Source organism: Hypanus sabinus, chromosome 7 (genome assembly GCF_030144855.1).
Source record: "Hypanus sabinus isolate sHypSab1 chromosome 7, sHypSab1.hap1, whole genome shotgun sequence".
Classification (NCBI taxonomy): Eukaryota; Metazoa; Chordata; class Chondrichthyes; order Myliobatiformes; family Dasyatidae; genus Hypanus; species Hypanus sabinus.
The window spans coordinates 167,877,682-167,900,565 of record NC_082712.1 but is presented as its reverse complement, the minus strand read 5'-3'; the positions used below and the strand labels follow the sequence as shown (position 1 = coordinate 167,900,565).

The 22,884-nt window shown below is 42.5% G+C and overlaps 1 protein-coding gene across 3 annotated transcripts in view; it reads right to left on the bottom strand.

Annotated features, from left to right (window-relative positions):
• Positions 1–1,866: 1,866 nt before the first annotated feature.
• Positions 1,867–22,884, bottom strand: part of LOC132397380 (src substrate protein p85-like) — an 84,473-nt gene continuing 63,455 nt past the window's right edge. For all 3 annotated transcript variants that reach the window (XM_059976072.1, XM_059976074.1, XM_059976073.1), the window contains 7 exons: positions 18,943–18,998; positions 14,901–14,970; positions 13,647–13,795; positions 10,460–10,579; positions 6,876–7,038; positions 6,607–6,678; positions 1,867–2,624 (listed from right to left, as the gene is read on the bottom strand). In XM_059976072.1, the coding sequence (XP_059832055.1) occupies positions 2,488–2,624; positions 6,607–6,678; positions 6,876–7,038; positions 10,460–10,579; positions 13,647–13,795; positions 14,901–14,970; positions 18,943–18,998 (767 nt within the window). In that variant the 3' untranslated portion in view covers positions 1,867–2,487. The remainder of the gene's footprint in view (positions 2,625–6,606; positions 6,679–6,875; positions 7,039–10,459; positions 10,580–13,646; positions 13,796–14,900; positions 14,971–18,942; positions 18,999–22,884) is intronic.

The window sequence follows — 22,884 nt, the reverse complement described above, 5'->3', positions numbered from 1 at the left end:
AAGTACAAGCCTTTAGTACATGCAGTGCCCAAAGTCTTTTCAGTCCATGCCCAGTTGTATTTTAATGAGAAAAAGGTCAACAACTGCAACAGTTACATCTTCAGATCTTAATCTTCAAAAGATGGAGGTGTCACTGGCAAAGTCAGTCATCCCAATTTGCCTTCAAGCGATAGTGAGCTCTCACTTGAACCACTGCCAATTTTTGGAGCTAGGGAATGTGTGTTAGATCGAAAGCCCCGAGGTTTTATATGTGGAGGTTGCTTTGACCACTCCTCCCAAAACTAGAAAAACAAATTCTTCAACACAAGAGCTTCTGCAGATGCTGGAAATGCGGAGTATTCCACACAGAACGTTGGAGGAACTCAGCAGGTCAGGCAGTATCTATGGAAAGGAATAAAGAGTCAATATTTCAGGCCGAGACACACGAAGGATCCATTCATACCACCTGATTTGCTGCCCTTGCCTGGGTCGTAGAGGTCACTGATGAGAGTTCCTATTGGAGGTTATTCCAGCAGTTTGCTTTTGGCTTGAGATTTCAGTATCTGTAGTCCCTTGTGCCTGCAGGGATCTTCTAACCCCCCTTATCATGCTGATGTCTTAATTCCAAGTGTACAATCAGTGGCCACTTAATTAGGCATACTTTCACATTAATGAAAATACTTAATCAATCAATCATGTGGTAGCAACTCAATGCATACAACCATGCAGACATGGTCAAGCGGTTCAGTTGTTGTTTAGACCCAACACCAGGAAATGTGATCTAAGTGGCTTTGATCCTGGAATGATTGTTGCTGCCAGATGGGATGGTTTGATTATCTCAGAAACTGCTCTTCTTGGATTTTCATGCACAACAATCTCTAGAGTTTACAGCAAATGATGCAAAAATGAGAAAACTATCCAGTGAGTGGTAGTTCTGTGAGCGAGAACACCTTGCTAATGAGAGAGATCAGATGAGGATGGCCAGACTGGTTCGAGCTGACAGGAAGACAACAGTAACCTCAACCAATCACTTGCTACAACAGCGATGTGCAGAAGAGCATCTCTGAACGCACAACATGTCAAATCTAGAAGTGGATGTGCCATAGCAGCAGCAGATCATGAACATAATTACTTCCTGTATCTAATAAAGTGGCCACTGAGTGTTTGAGCCAATTTTTTGGGACCTGGGATCCTAGTGCATTAGATTAAGTGATCTAAAGTGAGGTCAAACACACACTGGAGCATGTTCACAATTCATTTGCATCAGAAGTGCAAAGGGACTTGATAGTCCCAGGACAGGTTTCCATTAACGTTAACTTGCAGGTCGAGTCATTAGTAAACACAGACAAAATGCAATGTCAGCATTCATTTCCAGAGTATCTGAATATAAACACAAGGATGTACTGCTGAAACTTTATAAGGTGTTGATCAGAATACCTATGGAATACTTTGAACAGTTTTGAGCCTCAGATTTAAGGAAGGATGTCCCACCATTGGATTAGGCCCACAGAAGGCTTATGAGAATGACCTCACAGATGAAAGGGTTAACATCCAGGAGACTTTGAAGATCTGGGACTATACTTGCTGGAGTTTAGAAAAATGGGGTGGAGCAGGATCCCCTTGAAATGTATTGAATGTTGAAACGCCTAGATAGTGTGGATGTAGAGAGGACGTTTCCAGTCGTGGGAGTCTAGGAATAGGGGGCAGAGACTCAGAATACAAGGACATCCCATTAGAACAGATAAGTCTTAGTTTTACCAATAGCACTGGGTTTAGTTAAATCAACCATGGTGTCCGGCATGATCTAGCATTGTGATTTTAGATATATTCATCCAAAATTAAGTAACTTAGCACAATAAATAAACAAACACACAAAAACCTACTGAGTATAGTGCAATAAAACCAGTTTAATTCTTAATGAATGGTATTGAAAAAGGCAACTTTTATTATAAAACCCAAACCCACTACCAATTCATAGAACATGGTTTAAAAAGCAGAAAACAAGATTCCAGAGGCAAGGAAGTAAAAACTAAAAGGATAATATGAATTGAGTGCCTTCACTAATAGCAAGTGAAAAAATAACTATTTCAAATTAAACACAAGCTAAAATTTAAGGATGAAACTGGGCAATGATAAACAACATATCCACTTCAGTTAAAAATTTTACTTGGTCAACAAGAAGCATTTGGCCTTAAACTGTCGTAAACACCTACTGAATTTATCAGCTCTTCCACGCAAATGGTACCACTGTTAGGTCCTGCCCTTGATTAGAAAGTGCATTTAACTTTTTCATAAGCAATAGCTCAGTAACAATCTCATTTTCAAAGGCATGTCAAACATTAACCCGAACCTCCTTCCCCGGTGCTTTTAAAGACTGGTTATAATGCAACGCATAATTGCAACTCTCAAGAGAGAAAAAGAGAAATACTTTATTCCCACTGCTGAACACAGTTCATGCTGCATCAAATTGGAATTGCACTTTCGACGAAAACCAGCGGATCAAGGGTTTCACTGCTTCAGTTCGACGTAGTTTGCAGGGAACAGACCGTATCGGCCTCTGCATTCACCTCGCCACCATCCTTCGTCAATCATTTCAATGTTGGTGATCACATCATCCGGGTCAAAGGAAATTTCATCATCCCCAGCTAGAAAATTGGAGAGCAGATTAGTTTTTTTTTGAATGGAAATACAACGGGCATTCTTGGAAACTGAATGAAATTTATGATGTGGAGACTCAACTTATCTAGGGTCCATTCCCAGCTTTCTTTCCACCCCAACAGCACATCTTTTCTCATACATTAATCCAAGCTCCCTTTAAAATTATCTTTGATTTTTGCTTCATCCACATGTCGTGGCCACTAGTTCCACATTTTAACTAGAAAGGTAGTTTTCTCTGATCTCTCACTGAATTCCCTTTCATGAAATTACCTAACGTTGCTTATTTTTGAGTCACCACGCTGTTGGTACACCAGGGTGTCTTAGCCTCTCGCCGTGCACTTGGGAAAGGAATCCCCATTTTCCAGTCCTCACCTTGTTGGGAACCAGTTTAAAGGGATCCCTCACATCCAGGATGCTTTCGATGATCCCATGGTTCCATTTAATAACAAGAGAATATATACAGTATACAACCTGAAATTCTTACTCTTCACGGACATCCACGAAACAGAGGAAAACCCCAAAGAATAAATGACAGGAAAACGTTAGAACCCCAAAGCACAGCAGCTGGAAAGCATCAACTAAATCACTTTGTTCATTCACCTCTTTGGGAAGAATAGAGGCCTAACTGTGTGTTCTGTGGTTTACAACGAATAACTGCTGTGTTATCATCCTTCCCCAAATTTATTTATTTATTTATTTAAAAGAGATACAGCACAGGCCCTTCAGTCCAAAGAGCCGACATCACCCAAATGACAAATTAACCTACTAACTCATATGTCTTTGGAATATGGAAGGAGACTAGAGCACCCAGAGGACACCCACACGGTCATGGGGAGAATGTACAAACACCTTACAGACAGCCGCGGGAACTGAAACTGGATTGCTGGCGCCGTTGTAGAGTTATGCTAACCGCTACGCTAATATGCCACCCACATCAATCTTCCAAAAGGACCAAAATACAGGTGTTAGTACCACTGCGCCTGGGGTCGAGAGAGAACTGCTCCAGTTCAACAGCTTTTCCACTTTAAATCCCTCCCACACCAGTTTCCTATCATTGTCGGACATGATGGACGATCATCAATACAAATGGTATCAAGTGAATGTGCAAAGAATGGCGGGGTATGGTCTTGTGTAGACAGAAGGGACTAGTTTAGTTAAGAGTTTAATTGTTGGTTTGATTGTTTGGCACAAGATTGTACGCGGAAGGCCCTGGTTCTGTGCTGTGTTGTACACCCATGTTGGTTCTTCATACATTGTCAGAAATAATCAAGAACAGCTACAAAATACAAAGTGCTACACTGATTGGTCTTCATTCAGGCTGGGACATCAAGTGTTAAACAAACAGTAACATTACACTGAATTAGCAGTCAACGAGTATGGTTTAACCCTTTGGTAAGTTAATTATTCCTACTAGAAGATAGGATACCCAATATTCTAGATAAGTTTTAGTCAAGTTTTAGAGCAAATCACAGCATGGATATGGCCCTTACCAAAATTATCAGTGGCCTCAGACTCAGCACTGAGAACAGCAAAGTCTTAAAGTCTTAACTCTAATTCCTTCTAGATATATGTGTTGCCGTCAACACAATTGACAACTACATTTTCCTAGATCACCTTGAGAAATGGTCTGGCCTCTCTGCTAGTACCCTTAATTTGCTTTGTTCATATATCTTTGACAGAAATTCTTTTGTCTGTCTTGGAGAGCAGTTTTCTAAGAGATACAATGTACCTTTTGGTGTTGCACAGTGAAGCTGTCTTGGTCCCCTACTCTTCTCCTTATACATGCTCCCTTAAGGTGACATCATTAGAGAGCACAGGCAACACACATAAAATGCTGGAGCAACTCAGCAGGCCAGGCAACATCAATGGAAAAGAGAGCGAACGTTGACAGTACTCTTTTCTATAGATGCTGCCTGGCCTGCTGAGTTCCTCCAGCATTTTGTGTGTGTCACTTGGATTTCCAGCATCTGCAGATTTTCTGTTTGTGATATCACTCTCGTACCAGCTACTCTGCAGTGGCTTGTTGTATCTTTTAGAACGGATTTTAAAGTTCTCATGCTTGTTTTTAAGGCCCTTAATAGTCTGGGAGCAGAGTATATCACACTCTCAGGTCTTCTTTTGCCAGTCCCTTAAGTTTAAACAATCTCTCTTATAAGATAATTGGCAGGTCAGCTTTTTTTCAACTATGCTCCTAAACTGTGGAAGTCAAAATCTAAAACTATAAGGGATGCAGCCTCAGTCGGCGCTTTTAAACGCCAGCTCAAAACGTATTTATTTAACCTCGCTTTTAGTTGACATCTTTTTGTCTTTTATTTTCATGTTTGTACTTTTATCCCATTGTGAACCACTTTGAACCATGTAATCTGTATGAAAGGTGCTCTATAAATAAAGTTATTATTATACAAGCTCTGGGCCTGTATTTGCTGGAGTTTAGAAGAATTGGGGAGGCGGATTTCATCGAAACCTATTGAATATTGAAAGGCTTGAAATATCTTTAAATATTCACAAGGGAATTAAAGACACCAATATGAAATTGTGTTTTTTTTTAAATGGCCAGCTGGTTTTGATAAGTGGCAGATTTGGCTGACCTGCTGTTCAACACACAGACATTAACCATTTGTTACAACTAAGTTTTTCTCATTGAAAGACACCATCATCACCGATACTAAAATGCTTCAAAATCCCAAGGCTATGGCTAGTTTTCCCAAATCAATGTCGACAACAGTGGAATGGCTCCAGTCCCAACAAATGCAGACTGCAAATCTCCAAGATCCAGACTTTTATATATAAAGTTAAAAATACTAAAATAACTTTGACATTCAATAGAGTTTCTCTACTTGTAAAACCTAACACACAGAAATAACATTCGGAAGTGACCACAAAACACACAATTTACCCAATTTACCCATCATCCAAACTCATTCACATCCAAATTTTGAACTGAATATCTGTATTAATTTTGCCATCATTTTAACACTCTGTGCCTACTCTTTGGTCTCTTCACAATACTAAAGTCCCCTCAGAACTTCAGCCATTAAGTGGAAGGAATCTCAAATTGTTTAGTCTATTCAGGTGACTATAACTGAAGTCCTGGGATAAAACTAGTGATTCCTTTTCATTGAGACACAAAGAACTGCAGACTCCGGAACATACACACAGGAAATAGGCTGCTGGAAGAACTCAGTGGGTCAGGCTTCAACAGTGGAAGGAAATGGACAGTCAAATTTCTGGTTGAAGACCCTCAATCCCTACTATTTCATTTTGGTAGTCTGTCCTCATCCCGAATATTATATACAGACCAGCATCGCTCACAGTGAACAAAGTTAGCTTAATAGATTCAATCCTGAAACATTACATTGTATTAAGGAGAAGAAATTATAACACGAGAGATTCTGCAGATGCTGGAAATCAGAATGCTGGAGGAACTCAGCAGGTCACTGTGCATCTGTGGAGGGGAATAAACAGTCGACATTTTGGGCCGAGGCCCTTCAAAAGGACTGGAAAGGACGGGGAAAGAAGTCAGAATAAGGTGGAGTGTGAGGGGGAGGAGTACAAGCTGGCAGGTGATAAGTAGGAATTAAAGACACCAATATGAGTGAGGGGAAAGGGGGAGGGGGATGAAATGTCGAGGATGAAGGTGATAGGTGATAGAGATAAAGGACTGAAGGAGGAATCTGATAGGAGAGAACAGAGGGAGGTAACAGGCAGCTGAGGAGAAAAGATGTGAGGGTAATGAGAATAAAGAATGGGAAAAAGAAAGAAGGGAGGAGAAGAAACACCATCAGGCTGGAGGCTACCCAGATGATATATGAAGTGTTGCTCCTCCAACTCTCGTCATAGCTGTAGAGTAGGCCATGGACAGACATGTCAAAGTAGGACTGTGGAGTTGGAATTAGGTAACCACCGGGAGATCCTGCATTTTGTGGTGGACAGAGGAAAGCCATTTGACAAAGCAGTCCTTGTGCTTACCAGCTTGGTAGTCATACAGAGCCACAGCAGTGATACCATACTCATTTCCATACTCCGCATAAGTGGGCTCATCTAAAAAGACAAAGAGCGTGAATGGTTTTCTCCATAACCGTTCAAAGAAAAAGTTCAAACATTTTTAAAGAGGGCCTCCTTTTAGTAAGGTTATCTTACCCAGCCTTGCCCTTCAGTCTTAAGTCAGTTACAACCTGCTGGTCACTGGGGAGGCATTTACTTGGAAGGCAATCGAGCGAGCTGAACATGAGCCATACCTTGTTGGTCCAACTGACTTTCATCAGGCATCTGGTACACTGCGTCCTGTTCGTACACCGCTTCCTGGTACTGAGTTTCCTCCTGGCCAGCCTGGGACTCTGCATTGTAGATTCCAGAACACTGTCTCTCCTCGTCATTCTTGTCTTCCTGTTTGAATGAATCCTGCAAAAAATGTTTTGAAACCTCCTTCAAATTTCATTCCATGTCTAATCACTCGTATTAACTTCACTGCACAGTTGCTTATGGAGGTTGAAGACCAGCAAGCGACAACCAACAAGCCCGCCTGATTTAATTTCTGAAGAATACAGGAATTAAAGATTCATGCCCAAGACACATCTGTTAAACAATTCAATCCGGGGAGAAAAAAAAATCAAAGTCTTTTTTTATTTTTAGTTTTAAACTGATTGCCTGGATTATCAGTAGCGAAGCCTCACAATAAGACACAGGCCTTAGTTCAGTCTGCTTTGGCCTGGCGCTTGAGTCGCAAAGCTACAACTGTTCGAGTCCCACTCTAGACCTTCAAATGTTAGAACTAAGAGTTCAAAGTAAATTTATCCTCAAAGTATGTACACCAAATACAACTTGAGGTTCATTTTCTTGCAGGCACCCACAGGAAAACAAAGCAATACTAAAGAAAACACACAAAAAAATAGCAACGCACACAAAATGCTGGTTGAACACAGGCAGCATCTATAGGGAGAAGCGCTGTCGACATTTCCGGCCGAGACCACAAAAAAAATAGGGTGGCTTGGTAGTGTAGTGGTTAGCACAACGCTTTACAGTATCAGCAACCCAGGTTCAATTCCTGCTGCTGTCTGTAAGGAGCATGTACATTCTCCCCGTGACTGCATGGGTTTTGTCCAGGAGTATTGCAAGATGGCGGCGCAATGCGGCCACTCCAGGAATGAATATCTGTTATCTGTAAGTAGGGGCTGTATACAATCTTGATTTAATGGAGGCGGATGTGTGAAGCACGGAGGAACATCTGGTGAAACTTTTGAAATGCCTGTTTCGCTGCCGCTGCTACTGTGCAATCGGAAAAATCTCCGGGAGGAAGACCCCGAATCCTCGGCTTTGCCTGTTGCTTGGCAGCGGTGCCGCGGTCGAAACGCTCAGCAGAGATGGTGCTCAGTGCCGGAGGGCTGGTTGGAGGCTCGAAGTTTTCAGATGGACTCAGAGTTGGCTGTGGTCGGAGCTCCCAAAGTGCTGTATCGGCAAGCTGCGGCGCTGGAGGCTCATGGCAGGAAGAGTTTTTCTTCCTTCTACCGTCTGCGTGAGATGATGGGCTGTCGGGACTTTGAGACTTTCTTTTAAACCGTGCCATAGACTGCTCTTTATCAGATTACGGTATTGATTTGCACTGTTGAAACTATGTGTTATAATTATGTGGTCTTTGTCAGCTAGTCTTTTATCAATTATGGTATTGTCTGCACTGTTGAAACTATATGTCAACTATAATTATATGTAACTTCGTGGTTTTGTGTAGGTCTTGTAGATTTAGGTTTGTCTGATGGGTTTGTAGTTCCTTTCCGGGGAACGTGCTAAGACGGTAGCGCGATATCGATACACAGCAGCCTCTCCGGCCTTTGGATTGGGGATTACCAAACGTTATGTGGTTTTTCTTGTGTGGTCTGTTTTGTGCTTTTTCGTGACATCATTCCGGAGAACGTTGTCTCATTTTTTAACTGCATTGTATTTGTGGTTTATAAATGACAATAAGCTGAATCTGTAGGAACAGTATGCAAGACCAGCTTTTCATTGTATTTTGGTACATTTGACAATAATAAACTAATATTTCATAAAGTATGGCTCTGGTTGCTAACAATGTTGGGCTTTTCATTCCAATATAATCACACTTACCCCTTGAACTACTGGATAAGTGATGATTGATGACACTTTCCCTAGACTTCTGAACCAAGTCTGCAAGGGGAGATCCCCTACTACAAGAGTATTAGTTATCTCCACAGTTTCACAAGAAGTTGAAGTTAATAGCTACTCACAAGCTGATTTAACCTCCTCAACTGCTGAAGTATTGAGAACACCAGATTTCAAGAATTTAGGATTGGAATGTGCTGCCTGGGGTTTTGGTAGAGGCAAATATATTAGGGAATTCCAATAGAAGCTTAGATTGACACATGAATGTGAGGAAAATTGAAGGATATGGACTCTTGTTTAGGTGTAAGGGATTAGTTTAGGAGGCCATTTGATTAATTTATTTGGTTTGGTACAACATTTGTGGGCCAAAGGGCCTGCTCTTGTGCTGTACTCTATGTTCTATGCTTAATGTCATTTCCAGTACACAATAAGATTATCATCATCACCCGGTGGCCATGATTGTTCTTGGCAATTTCTCCTGCAGAAGTGCTTTGCCATTGCCTTCTTCTGGGCAGCGTCTTTACAAGATGGGAGTCTCAACACTCCTCAGAGATTGCCTGCCTGGCATCAGTGGTCACGTAACCAGGAGTTGTGATATGCACCAACCATTCATATAACCATCCACCGCCTAATGCCATGGCTTCACGTGACCCTGATCAGGGGGCTGAGCAGGTGCCACACCTTGCCCAAGGGCAACCAACAGGCTAGCAAAGGGAAGGAGCGCCTTATACTTCCTTCAGTAGAGACATATCTCCACCCCGCCACTCCACGTTTGAGTAACAAGGGGCTGTACATCTCTTAAGATTCAGCAATTAGATTTGCAGAACGGTGCTGGGTCCTGAGGACCTGAGTTACTGGGAAAGGTTAAACAAGTTGAGAATTCATTCCATGGAGCGCTGGAAAATGAGGGGAGATCCTAAAGACAGAAACAAAATTAACAAGGGTATTGATAGGGTGAACGCATGCAGTGCCCCCACCCCCAATCGGGATGGGTGAGACTAGAACTGGAGGTCATATGTTTAGGGGCGAAAGGCGAGATATTTCAGGAGAATCTGAGGGGGAAACTTCTTCACTCACAGGGCAGTGAAAGCGTGGAATAAGCTGCCAGTGAAAGTGGTGGATGTGGGTTTCATTTCAACAACTAAGAGAAATTTGGGTTAGTACTTGTTTGGAAGGTGAATGGAGGACTATGGTCCAGGTGAATTTAATGGGAGTAGGCAGAACAACAGGAACGTCTCCTTGGGTGAGCCAAAGGGCCCTTTTCTGTGTTATAGTGCTCTGTGACTTTATGACTCAATGACTCTAGGTTACGACTTTATTCCGTGGAGTGCAGGAGAATAACAGGAGATCTTATTGAGGTATACAAAATTATGAGAGGCATAGAGAGGGTAAATACATGCAGGCTTCTTTCCCTCCTATTGGGTGAGACTGGAATTGGAGGTTATGAGTTTAAAAGTAAAATATTTGAGGGGAGAGGGGCAGCCTCTTCACTCAGAGGGTGGCAAATACTGCCAGCAGAAGTGGTAGATACAGGCTCAGTTGTAACATTTAAGTTTGGATAGGAACATTGATGAGAGAGGTATGGAGGTCTATGAGCTTGGTGCAGGAAGATGGGACTAGGGAGAAGACTGGGTCAGCATGGACTAGGTGGGCCAAAGGGCCTGCTTCTATGCTACAGTACTCTACAACTCTATTTAACACAACATACCCGATAAACTGGACTGGGCGCCCTTTCTTCCTCAACAGGTTCCGGAGCAGGTGACGGAGTGGCTGCAGGAACGGGTGCCGGAGTAGACACTGGAGATTGCTTTCTTGCTGATTCTTGCTCCTGTTGCCCCCAAAACAAAACACTTGCTTTCGTTACCCAGCTTCAATATATGTAATTCCACAATATGAGATTTTAAGAGCTCATGCAATAAAATAAAATAAGAAAATCTTGTCTCGACCTCTTGACTATTTGGACTTGAGCAAGGCCTTTGACGAGGTCCCACGTGATAACCTGTTCCATAAGATTTGATCCCATGAAATCCCGGAGAGCTAGTTTGGTGGATTCAAAATTGGTTGGAAGTAGGAAATTGGCTTGGAAGTAGGAAGCAGAGGGTGGAGGTTAAAGATAATTCCCTGAAATAGAAGATATTGACCAGTAGTGTGCCGCACGTGTCACCATTGGGACCCTTGCTATTCATTATTTACATCAATGACTTGAATGTAAATGCGTAAGGTTTGCAGATGACATAAAATTAGGCCTTATTGATAGCGAAGTTGGTTACTGTAGGTCACAGGGAGACCTTGACCAGTCTGGGAAGTGTGCTGAGTAGTGGCAAATGGATTTTGACATGGGTAAGTGTTAGGTGATGCATTCTGGAGTCACAGATAAGCTGGTTGGCAACAGTCTTTTCCTACAGGGTAGGGGATCCAAAGCAGGGGGGAGGGCCATACTTTCAGAAATCAGAATCAGGTTTTATATCAGTGTCAGAATCAGGATCAAAATTAAAATCAAGTTTCATATCACTGGCATATGTTGTGAAATGTTTTGAATTTGGGGCAGCAGTAAAATGCAATACATGAAGGGGGAAAACGGTGAATTACAGTAAGTATATATATTAAATAGTTAAATCAAATTAGTGTAAATATGGAAATAAAACTGTAGTGAGATAGTGTTCATGGATTCAATGTCCATTCAGATGGCAGAGGGGAAGAAGCTGTTCCTGAATCATTGAGTGTGTGTCTTCAGGCTTCTATACCTTCTTCCTGATGGTAACAGAGAGAAAAAGGCAGGACCTGGGTGATGGGGTCCTTAATGATTGACGCCACCTTTTTGAGGCATCGCTCCTTGAAGATGTCCTGGATACTGCAGAGGGTAGTGCCCATGATGGAGCTGACTACATTTACAACTCTGCAGCTTACTTCACTCCTGTGCAGGGACAGTGTCCTATGTTCTGCATTATGACTGAATCCACCAATATGGACAAAGGAGCTCATTTAAAAAGCACAAGCTCTCCTGAGATAACCGAGGACCATCACCACAGAAGACCACATCCAGCCATGATTTCGGGGTAGATTAATAGTACCTAGGTCTTGATGTACGGCAGACAGCATACCAACTGGTTGCATCACTAGCTGGTATGAAGCCTCCAGTTTACAGGATTGAAAAAGGCTACAATGAGTTGATGACTTAACTAGCTCCATTACGGGCACATCGTTCCCCACCATTGAGTGGTGCCTCAAGAAAGCAGTATCCATCACTCCCTCTCATTCCCGGGACATCAGGGAAGAGGTACAGCAGCTTGAAGACCCACACTCAATGTTTTAGGCTCATCTTCTTTCATCGGATTTCTGAAGGCCCCATGAACTCTGCCAGTCTATTCCAGTTTTGAACTCTTTTGATGATTGTAACTTGTCTTTTTTTTTAAATATGTATTGCTGCCATAAAACACCAAACTTCACAATGTTTCAGTGATATTAAAACCGAGTCTGATTTTCTCCCCAACATATAACAAATGTTGAAGCATCCTTGCGTTCTGTTGGTTATTAACACAAACGACACATTTCACTGTATATTTTGATGTGCATGTGATAAATAATTGAATCTGAAATACTATTGAACATTGAGCTCTCAAAGGAAAACAGTCACAGAGGAAATACAAGAGACTTCAAACACGTAAATGTGAATGCAAAGCAAACCCTACACAACAGCCCCAAACACCATGGTCTCATGCAAGTTGCAAAATAAATAAACTCTCAGGCTCATGGGGGGGGTGGGGGGTGGAAAGGTCTTGGGGAGTTTCACCCACCAGCTGATCAAAAACAGTCCAGGACACCAGATGGGACAACTACAGCATGTATAAAACACGGCCTTCCATGTGACGAATTTTCTGGGGAAAAACTCCAACCTGATGGCATGAGTATCGATTTTCCCTTCTGGTAAATAAATCCTCCTCTCCCCACACCTTCCTTTATTCCCCACTCTGGCCTTTTACCTCTTCTCACCTGCCTATTATTTCACTATGCGTCCCTTCTCCTTCATTTTCTCCTATGGTCCACTCTCCTCTCCTGTCAGATTCCTTCCTCTCCACCCCTCGACCTTTCCCACCCACTTGGCTTCACCTATCACCTCCTAGCTCACCTCCTTCCCCCTCTACCTTTTTATTCCAGCATCTTCCCCCTTCCTTTCCAGTCCTGAAACAGGGTCTCGGCCCGAAACATCGACTGGTCACTTATCTCCATAGACGCTGCCTGACATGCTGAGCTCCTCCAGCAAACTGTGCTGCTTTGAATTTCCAGCATCTGCAGACTTTCTCATGTTCGACTTTGCATCCAAATGAAGTGACTGGCTTAAGGACAGTGGGTATTTTCCCAAAGCACTGCAAGTTGATTCAGAAGATGAGCCAGTCAGAGCTTTGACAGACCCCAACTTTATACTTATGGCAAAGAATACTAGAGCACAGTGTAGATCCTTTGGCCTATGATGCTGTGCCAGCTGTTAACCTCCCTAAGATCAATCAAACCATTCCCTCCCACATAGATCTCAATCTTTCTTTCATCCATGTGTCTACTTAAGAGTTTCTTAAATGCCCGTAATATATCTGCCTCTACCACCACCTCAAGCAGAGCATCCCTCACACTTCTCACTCTCTTTGTAAAGAGCCCAGCTCTGATATTTCCCCTATACTTTCTTCCAATCACCTTAAAATTATGCCTCTCATATTAGGCATTGTCACACTGAGATAAAAGCACTGGCTGTCCACTCTATTGATCCCCCTTATCATCTTATACACCTGTATCTTTGGGTTATAGAACACAGGGAACCCAACACCATCGTGTCCAAAATAACAGGACTTGCAAGTGTAACTCCAGTCAAGGTCATTGGCGTATAATGCAAATCGGACACTGACCTCCAGTTTCCTCCTGGCTTCTTCCTGCTCCCTCTTCTCACTGGCGAGGCGCCGGACCCGCTCCTCTCCCGCCTTCTTTCTGTCCTCCTCCTCCTTAACTTTGGCTATGTTCTCAAACTTGGACCGGATGCTGCTGGCACTGGTGTTGGCTGAAAAACAAGACGGGAAGACCATAAAACGTCAGATAAGCCGTTCAGCCCATTGAGTCTGCTCAATCATTCGATAATGGTGGATTTATTCTCCCTTTCATCCCCATTTGTCTGCCTTCTTCCCATAACTTCAGACACTCTTATAATCAAGAGCCTCTGGATTAAATAATCTCGGCCTCCATGGCCATCTGTAGCAATGAATTCCACAGATTCACCCCACTCTAGCTAAGGAAATTTCTGTTCATCTCAGTTCTGAAGGGATATCCTTCTATTCCAGGGTTTCACAATTTGGGGTTATGCCACAGACCTCTTACTTAATGGTATTGGTCCACGGCATTAAAAAAGGTCAGGAAGCCTGTTCTACTTTGAAGCTGTGCCCTCTGGTCCTAAACACAAAGTACACTGCAGATGCTGTGGTCAAATCAACACATACAAAAGCTGAATGAACCCAACGGGTCGGGCAGCATCCGTGGAAACAAGCAGTCAACATTTCCAGCTGAGACACCTTCGTCAGGACTGAAAAAGGAGGGGGCAGGGGCCCTATAAAAAAGCTGGGGGGTGGGTGGAAGGTGCCAGGTTCCCACTATTGGAAACATCCAGTCTATCTAGGCCTTTCAATATTCGGTAGGTTTCAATGAGATTCCTAAAAGATATATATCAGCAGCAAAGGGAACCACGTCAATGTAACGTGAAAGGATATACTTGCAAGGACTATATGCAATAATGATTTGCCTTACAATAAATAATTAAACCAATAATCAAGTCTGTCCTAACATGGTCTGAGTACAGATCCACCAGATTTCTTCTCCAATTCAGGGGAAATTAAATGAATCAAAGAACACTGCAGCACAGGAACAGGCCCCTTGCCCCATCTAGTCCATGCCAAACGTATTTTGCATGTCCCCTCAACCTTAGTTCTCCAAACCCCTTCCATCTACTTACCTAGAACACCATGAACAAATCAATATTAACTGGGCCTGCGAGCTGACTTAATTAGGCGAAGGTCGACATTTAAGCAAAGGTTGTGCGTGGGGATGGGAGAAAGGATCGAGATGGGACTGAATTGCACCCACAGTTTCAAAGATTCATTTATGTTCATACGTACCAGCTTCCACAGGCTTGGTTTTCTGATAAGCTGGTGACAGCCGTTCAATATCATCAAAGGACGCAGCACTCTGCAATCAGAACATTTTATAATTAGACGCTGCAAAACAATTTCCCTTTGCGTCTTCGTTCTTTATCTCTCTCCCCCACCCTTGCCCCTCCCGCCAGCACTCATGCTGCCTCAGGTTGTCATTCAGTAAATGCATCTCATTGTCAAAAGTGCACAAAAAAAAGGTATAAATCATTGCAGGTAGAGAGATGGATCAAAAACATGATAGCATGCAGGCCTGCAGAAGATAATATCAGCACATTGCTCACAAATGCTTCCTGGCCAACACTGGGTAGATTAAAATAAAAAAATATGAAAGCACACATTAAGATTTATTTAAAAGCAGAGGAAGTATTTAATAAAAGTTCAGGATTTATTTCAGAGTTTCCTTCTGTATAGATAACACCTATATTAAAATTCTAAGACCTCCTTTTGCAATCAAAGTTCAAAGTATATACCTTATCAAAGTATATATACATTATACAACCTTGAGATTTGTCTCCCAACATACAGGCAGCCCAAAGAGGCCCAAGAGAACCCATTAAACAAAAAGGCCGTCAAACACCTAATGTACAGTGAAAAAAAATGGGACACATTTCTAGGCTCTGGTTACTATTTTCTTAAATATTTTGAGGACTGATCATTACCTTAACACCTCAACACTGATCGGTGTTCAACTGCACAGCAAACAAAGTACACTAGTATAGGGAATAGGCTTTATGATGTGTGTTGCTGAATGAGAAGAGCGATCACAAGAGTTTAAGATTTTATTTTGATAAATTTCACCTTGGAAAGTTTCTTTCTATAAATGATAACCAATGACCCAATCAATATAGTAGTTGGGCAGGATTGAATGAAAGAACTTAGGCAACAAGGCAGTGTGATGGTTAGGACCACACATTTACAACTTGGGGCATTACGGAGTTGAATTCTGGCACATTTCTGTATGGAGTCTCTGTACGCCCTCCCAGTGGAATGTGCGTGCTTTCCCTGAGTGCTCTGGTTTCCTGTCGCAGTCCAAAGATGTACTGGACATGAATCGGGGATGTGGGGTTGCTGGGTGTGTGGCTCGTAAGGCCTCCTCCATGCTGTATAGCTAAATGAATCTTGACAAACCCAAACACTAAGAAAGAGTGCAGGTGGTCAGGGAGAGGGCAAATACAAGGCAAATATAAATATACAGAGATAGATAAAAGATAGAGGAATTGCATTTCCATTCTCTGTAAATGAATGTTTGAGCCATATTTGGTGATTAGCAAAATTCTGTTTATCTTTTTATTTATTTATTAAGATTAAGTGGAGTAGGCCCAGCAACCCCCAATTTAACACTCGCCTAATCACGGGACAATTTATAATGAGCAATCAACCAGGACAGGCACTATTTGATGTTTCAGGCCGAGACCCTTCTCCTGAACAAGGGTCTTGGCCCGAAATGTCAAATGTTTGTTCATTTCTAAAGATGCTGCCTGACCTGCTGAGTTCCTTCAACATTTTTTTCTGCTGATCCGGACCTCCAGCATCTCCAGAATTTCTCATGTTTGTAGCCTACTAACCAGTGTGTCTATAGACTGTGAGAGGCAATCGGAGCAGCTGGAGGTAGCTCACGCATTCATAAGAAGAATGTAAAGATTCCTTACAGATGACATCAGAAATGAGCTCCGAACTCCAACGGCCCGAGCTGTAATAGTGTTGCGCAAACCCTACACTACCGTGGCACCCTGCACCTATTATAGAAAGAATATTTCTTTATTTCTGTACTAATTTTACTTCACTACAAAGATACTGGATTAAAGACAAGTGGAAAACCTGGTCTGAACGCACTGGAGTTGATTGTTACCACGTGACACAGACTGATTTGACAAACAAAGCACAAATTTAGATTTAACATGAACAAGAAGAGTCTGAGGTAGACAGAATTCATTAGCTTATGCCAATTGAAAGTAAAACAGTCAACATTTAATAGGGCTTTACATGCATCATTGCTAATGAAAACTATTTGAAGGATGTGAAATTAGAATTAACCATTTCAGTACAGAGAAATCAACAACATATTGGGTCCACTAGCATCCTTTTGAGCTGTCAATTCTAAGATTATGCTAAGGGTGCTGGAAGAATTAGGACTGATTCTTTAAAATAAAACAGAAAACGCTGGAATTATTCTGCAGATCAGGCAGTGTCCACAGGGAGAGAGAAACTGATCAATATCGTCCATTTAGAATGATGAGAAGTTGGGATATTGCATAGAGAAGGGTGAAATGTTTTCCAGAAATGGCCAAAAATAGAAAGGTTAGAGACATTCCTGGTTTAAACACATAAAAGACCATAGGATATAGGAGCAGAATTAGGCCATTTGGCCCACTGAGTCTGCTCCACCATTTTATCATGACTGATCCAATTTTCCTCTCAGGCCCAATCTCCTGCCTTCTCCCCATATCCCTTCATCCCTGACCAATCTCTGCCTTAAGTGTACATAAAGACTTGGCCTCCGCAGCTGCCGTGGCAAAGAATTCCACAGATTCACCACTCTCTAGCTGCAGAAATTCCTCCTTAGCTCTGTTCTAAATAAACACCCCTCTATACTGAAGTTCTGTCCTCTGGTCCTAGATTCTCCTACTCCGCTCTGTCCAAGCATTTCAACATTTGATGGGCTTCAATGAGATTCCTCCTCATTCTTCAGGACTCCAGTGAGTACAGGCCCAGAGCCATCAAATGCTGGTCACATAATAAGCCTTTTAATCTCAGAATCATTTTCGTGAACCTGATTTGAACCTTCTCCACATCCTTTCTTAGGTAAGGGGCCCAAAACTGCTCACAATACTGCAAGTGAGGCCTTACCAGTGCCTTATAAAGCCTCAGCATTACATCTTTGTTTTTATATTCTCATCATCATCACGTGCCATACTCTGCCACAACCTCGTAACCACTTTCTTCCACTGCGATCTGTTGGCAGTCAAACCTCTTGCATCTCTGGTGGTGAGGCTGGTCCACTACTTGACGTTGCCGATCCAGGTTGTCCTCTGTCTGCCTCGGGAGCGGCTTCCTTCTACTCTGCTATATTCTAACCCTCTCAAAAAGAAGGCTAACATTGGATTTGACTTCCTCACCACAGACTCAATCTACAAATTAACCTTCAGGAAGTCCTGCCACAAGGACTTCCAAATCCCTTTGCGCCTCAGAATTTGAATTCCCCCCCCCCCCATTTAGAAAATAGTCTAGCAAGAAAGATGAAATGTTAGCCAGAAGATGGCCAAGGATAGAAAGGTCAGAGGCATTCCTGCTTTAAACAGACAGAGAAGGGGAAAGGATAGAGTAAACAAAGAGAACATCTGTAATAGATAGATGGAGAGAGGGAGTGAGTGCAAGGTGGTTCTGACACTGTAGGTAGAAATTGGATCTAATATCTGGCTTTCTCCACTCACATCAAATCATGTAGTTTGTAATGTAGAGACAAATAAATGGAATTTATGTGTGGTAAGCTGAATGAGGCAGGATCTTTGTTTCCCCATCATTTAGTCAAAACCCAATAGGATCATACTGAAAAAGGATATATATTCTACATCTGTTTTTCCATAGATTCTTTAGTGTTTGTTTGTGCCTGTTAACAAGAAGATGAATCTCAAGGAGTATACTCTGTATATACTTTGATAATAAATATTTATTGTACTTTGATGAAGGATCTTGGCTCAAAATGTCGACTTGGCTCAAAACCTCTCCACAGATGCTGCCTGAACTGCTGAAATCCCCCACTATTTTGTGTGGATTTCCAGAATTTTGTGTGTGTTACTCTGGATTTCCAATGTTTGGAGTGTGTTACTTTGGATTTCCAATATTTGGAGTGTGTTATTCGGGATTCCAAGCATTGTGTGTGTGTTACTCCAGATTTCCAGCATTTTGTGTGTGTTACTCCAGATTTCCAGCATTTTGTGTGTGTTACTTGGGATTCCCAGCGCCTGTAGAATCTCTTGCATTTACACGTACAAAAGCTTCCACTCACCTTGTCCATCCGGTCCTTCTGCACCCCGTACTTGCCACCAAATCCCTTTGAGTAATCTGAATCAAGAGATGGAGAGGGTTATGTTTCAGCTGCCCCAAGAGGTCCTCAGGAGAGAGCAGAATGGCCATGCATTAGTCAAAGAAGGCAGCCAAACTTAACGTGAGAAGCTCTCATTTTAAATGACAGGCAAGATTTGATCAGGCTCAATTAGATTAGCCATGAGAAAAAGAAATTGTACTGTCAGAGATTATTATTCTATCACTTTGCTTTGTGCCATTTGACATTGATAAGCAAAATCTGTGATTCAACAGGAGAGTAAATGAGATGCTGGAGTGAATTACCTTATTACTTAAGACATGCTATATCAGGCTTTCAGACCGAGGTGTTGATGGTTTGACTATGATGAGTACACACAAGCAAAATTAGAGTCTACAGATTCGAGAGGACAAAGACAAAAGAAAATGCACCACATTACAGCACAGACATTCTGGGCATTTTTTTGTAACTTTACTTTAGTGCCCCGCTCTCCCTTGGACCCCAGAGCTAACCAGATGATCCAAAACTCTTTTGTGTTTAACTGTTCCACACTGCCCAGCTCCCAGGACTGTAGCCACCGGTGGGAAGGTGGGCTCATAGTGAGCTCACAGTAGCTTGGTGGTTAGCATGATGCTAATCCAATTTGTGGCGTCAGAGTTCGGAGTTTAATTCCAGCGCAGTCTGTAAGGAGTTCGTATGTTCTCCCCGTGACCACTTTGGCTTCCTCCACATGCTCTAGTTTCCTCCCATTCAAGACATACCAGTTAACTGGTCATTGTAAAACTGGTCCTATGATTAGGCTGATGTGAAATAGTTGGGTTGCTGGGCGGCACAGCTTGTTGGGACAGAAAGGTCTGATCCACACCATATCTATAAAAAATAAGAAAATGGTGTGGAGTGTAGGACCTGCGACATCATCACTAATCTGCCCGGCCAGGTTTGGGGTCACTTGCCAATACGCATTGACCAACTCCTGAAATTTCAATTCAAGCCTCTGTGGAAATATGTTGAAATGGATAATAAGCTATTGTCAGTATAGCGATGACTGAAGAGACTACAGATGTTGGTGTCTAGAGCAACTGGAGATGTAGGAGTACCTTAACAGGGCGGGCAGCAAATACACAGCTGACCTTTCAATTTCACTCCATTGTTGTTTCTTCACTGACATGGATCAATGCAGGACATAAATCTGGTTACATGGGAGGATCCCACCATCTGGGTTATGCTGCCTTCGGGAAGGAAGTACAGGAAGCTAGGTCCCACACCACCAGGTTATTACCTTCAACTACTAGGCTCCTGAACCAGTGTGGATTACCTCACTCACCACTACTCTGAACTGGTTCCACAACCTATGGACTCACTTTAAGGAATCTACAACTCTTGTCCTCAATATTATTTATTTACTGTTTATTATTGTTGTATTTGCTCAGTTTGTTTTTTGACTTCTCCGGTGGGTTTAACACCATCCGCCCTGCTCTGCTGGGTGAGAAGCTGACAGTGATGCAGGTGGATGCTTCCCTGGTATCATGGATTATTGATTACCTGACTGGCAGACCACAGTACGTGCGCTTGCAACACTGTGTGTCAGACAGAGTGGTCAGCAGCACTGGGCCTCCACAGGGGACTGTCCTGTCTCCCTTTCTCTTCACCATCTACACCTCGGACTTCAACTACAACACAGAGTCTTGCCATCTTCAGCAAGGGAGAGGAGGCTGAGTACAGGGCTACGGTGGGAAACTTTGTCACACGGTGTGAGCAGAATCATCTGCAGCTTAATGTGAAAAAGACTAAGGAGCTGGTGGTGGACCTGAGGAGGGCTATGGCACCGGTGACCCCTGTTTCCATCCATGGGGTCAGTGTGGACATGGTGGATAACAAATACCTGGAGATACGAACTGACAATAAACTGGACTGGTCAAAGAACACTGAGGCTGTCTACAAGAAGGATCAGAGCCATCTCTATTTCCTGAGGAGACTGAGGTCCTTTAACATCTGCCGAACGATGCTGAGGATGTTCTACAAGTCTGTGGTGGCCAGTGCTATCATGTTTGCTGTTGTGTGCTGGGGCAGCAGGCTGAGGGTAGCAGACACCAACAGAATCAACAAACTCATTCGTAAGGCCAGTGATGTTGTGGGGGTGGAACTGGACTCTCTGACATTGGTATCTGAAAAGAGGATGCGGTCCAAGTTGCATGCCATCCACTCCATAATGTACTGGTTAGGCACAGGAGTACATTCAGCCAGAGACTCATTCCACCGAGATGCAACACTGAGTGTCATAGGAAGTCATTCCTACCTGTGGCCATCAAACTTTACAACTCCTCCCTTGGAGTGTCTGACACCCTGAGCCAATAGGCTGGTCCTGAACTAATTTCCACTTGGCATTATTTACTTATTATTTAATTACTTATGGTTTTATACTGCTATGTTTCTACACTATTCTTGGTTGGTGCGACTGTAACAAAACCCAATTTCCCTCGGAATCAATACAGTATGTCTGTCTGTCTGTCTGTCTTCTTTTGCACATCGACTGTTTGTTCGTCTTAGAGCGTTGTTTTTAATTGATTCTATTGCATTTTATTCTATTGTGAATGTCTGCAAGAAAACAAATCTCAGGATAGCATATGGTGACATACACATACTTTGATAATAAATTTACTTTGAACTTTGTTCAATTCCCCTCAAATTAATAAAAGGGACAATCAAATTAGGAACTTAGTACTTCAAGTCTGTTTAAAAATCTTAAAAGAATTAAGAATTAGATAAGGTAGAACTTCTCTTAAGAGGTTGTGAATCAGTGGAATGTACTCTGTGGAGAACATGTCCCAAGGATATTCAATTGAGATATTTAATTCCCTCAGCTCTAAAAATTTATCTGTCACTGGGAACAAGAGAAAAGTGGAGCTGAGGCCAAAAAGATTGAATCAATTACTGGTTTAATAAATAGACCATCAGGATCAGGGGATGATTAACTATTCTTGTGTTATGTAGTAAAATATTTAAACAGTACCACAGGTTTTAGGAGCTTCACTGTATCAGTATAGACATGGATAGAAGCCAAGTAACACAGAAGCCAAGAGATAGCTGCACGGAATCCATAATTCAACATATTCATTTGGGAGTAACATGCACAAATGCTCGGGAACTCAGCAGGTCAGGCAGCATCAATGGAAAGGAATAGCGAGTCGATGTTCCAGCTGAGACCCTTCATCAGGATGTACTGTTGTAGTCTAATGGACTGACCTCTGCCTTGCTGAGTCTTGATAAAGGGACTCGGCCTAAAATGTCAACTGTTTATTCCTCTCCAGAGATGCAGCCTGACCTGCTGAGTTCCTCCAGCATTTTGCGTGTGTTGCTCTCGATTTCCAGCATCTGCAGAATCTCGCGTTTATATTCATTTTGGAGCCTACAACGCTATAACACTCCAGTTACAAAAGGACTGTGCATTCATTCAAGAGCCAAGTGACTGACCAGCCAGGTTGGAACCAGGGAAGGAGAGAGAGGAGGCAAGACAGCATAACGCTATTACAGCACCAATGACCTGGGTTTAATTCTGCCACTGTCTGTAAGAAGTTTGCACATTCTCCCTATGGCCACACGAGTTCCTCTGGGGCTCCCGTTATCTTCGACATTCAAAAGATGTACAGGTTACTGGGTTAATTGATGACGAGGATGTAATTGAGCTGCATGGTCTCGTTGGGTCGGAAGGGCCTGTTACTGTACTGTATCTCTAATAATAATAATAATAATAATAGATAGATAATCCAAGCACACATAATATTCAGAAATCAGTAAGTGATTTATATGCTGAAATATGCTGAATTAAAAGAGGAAATTGAAAGACTGTGGAACATGAACAGGATATACATTGTCCCAATCATAATACTGACAACTGACAAATCATCT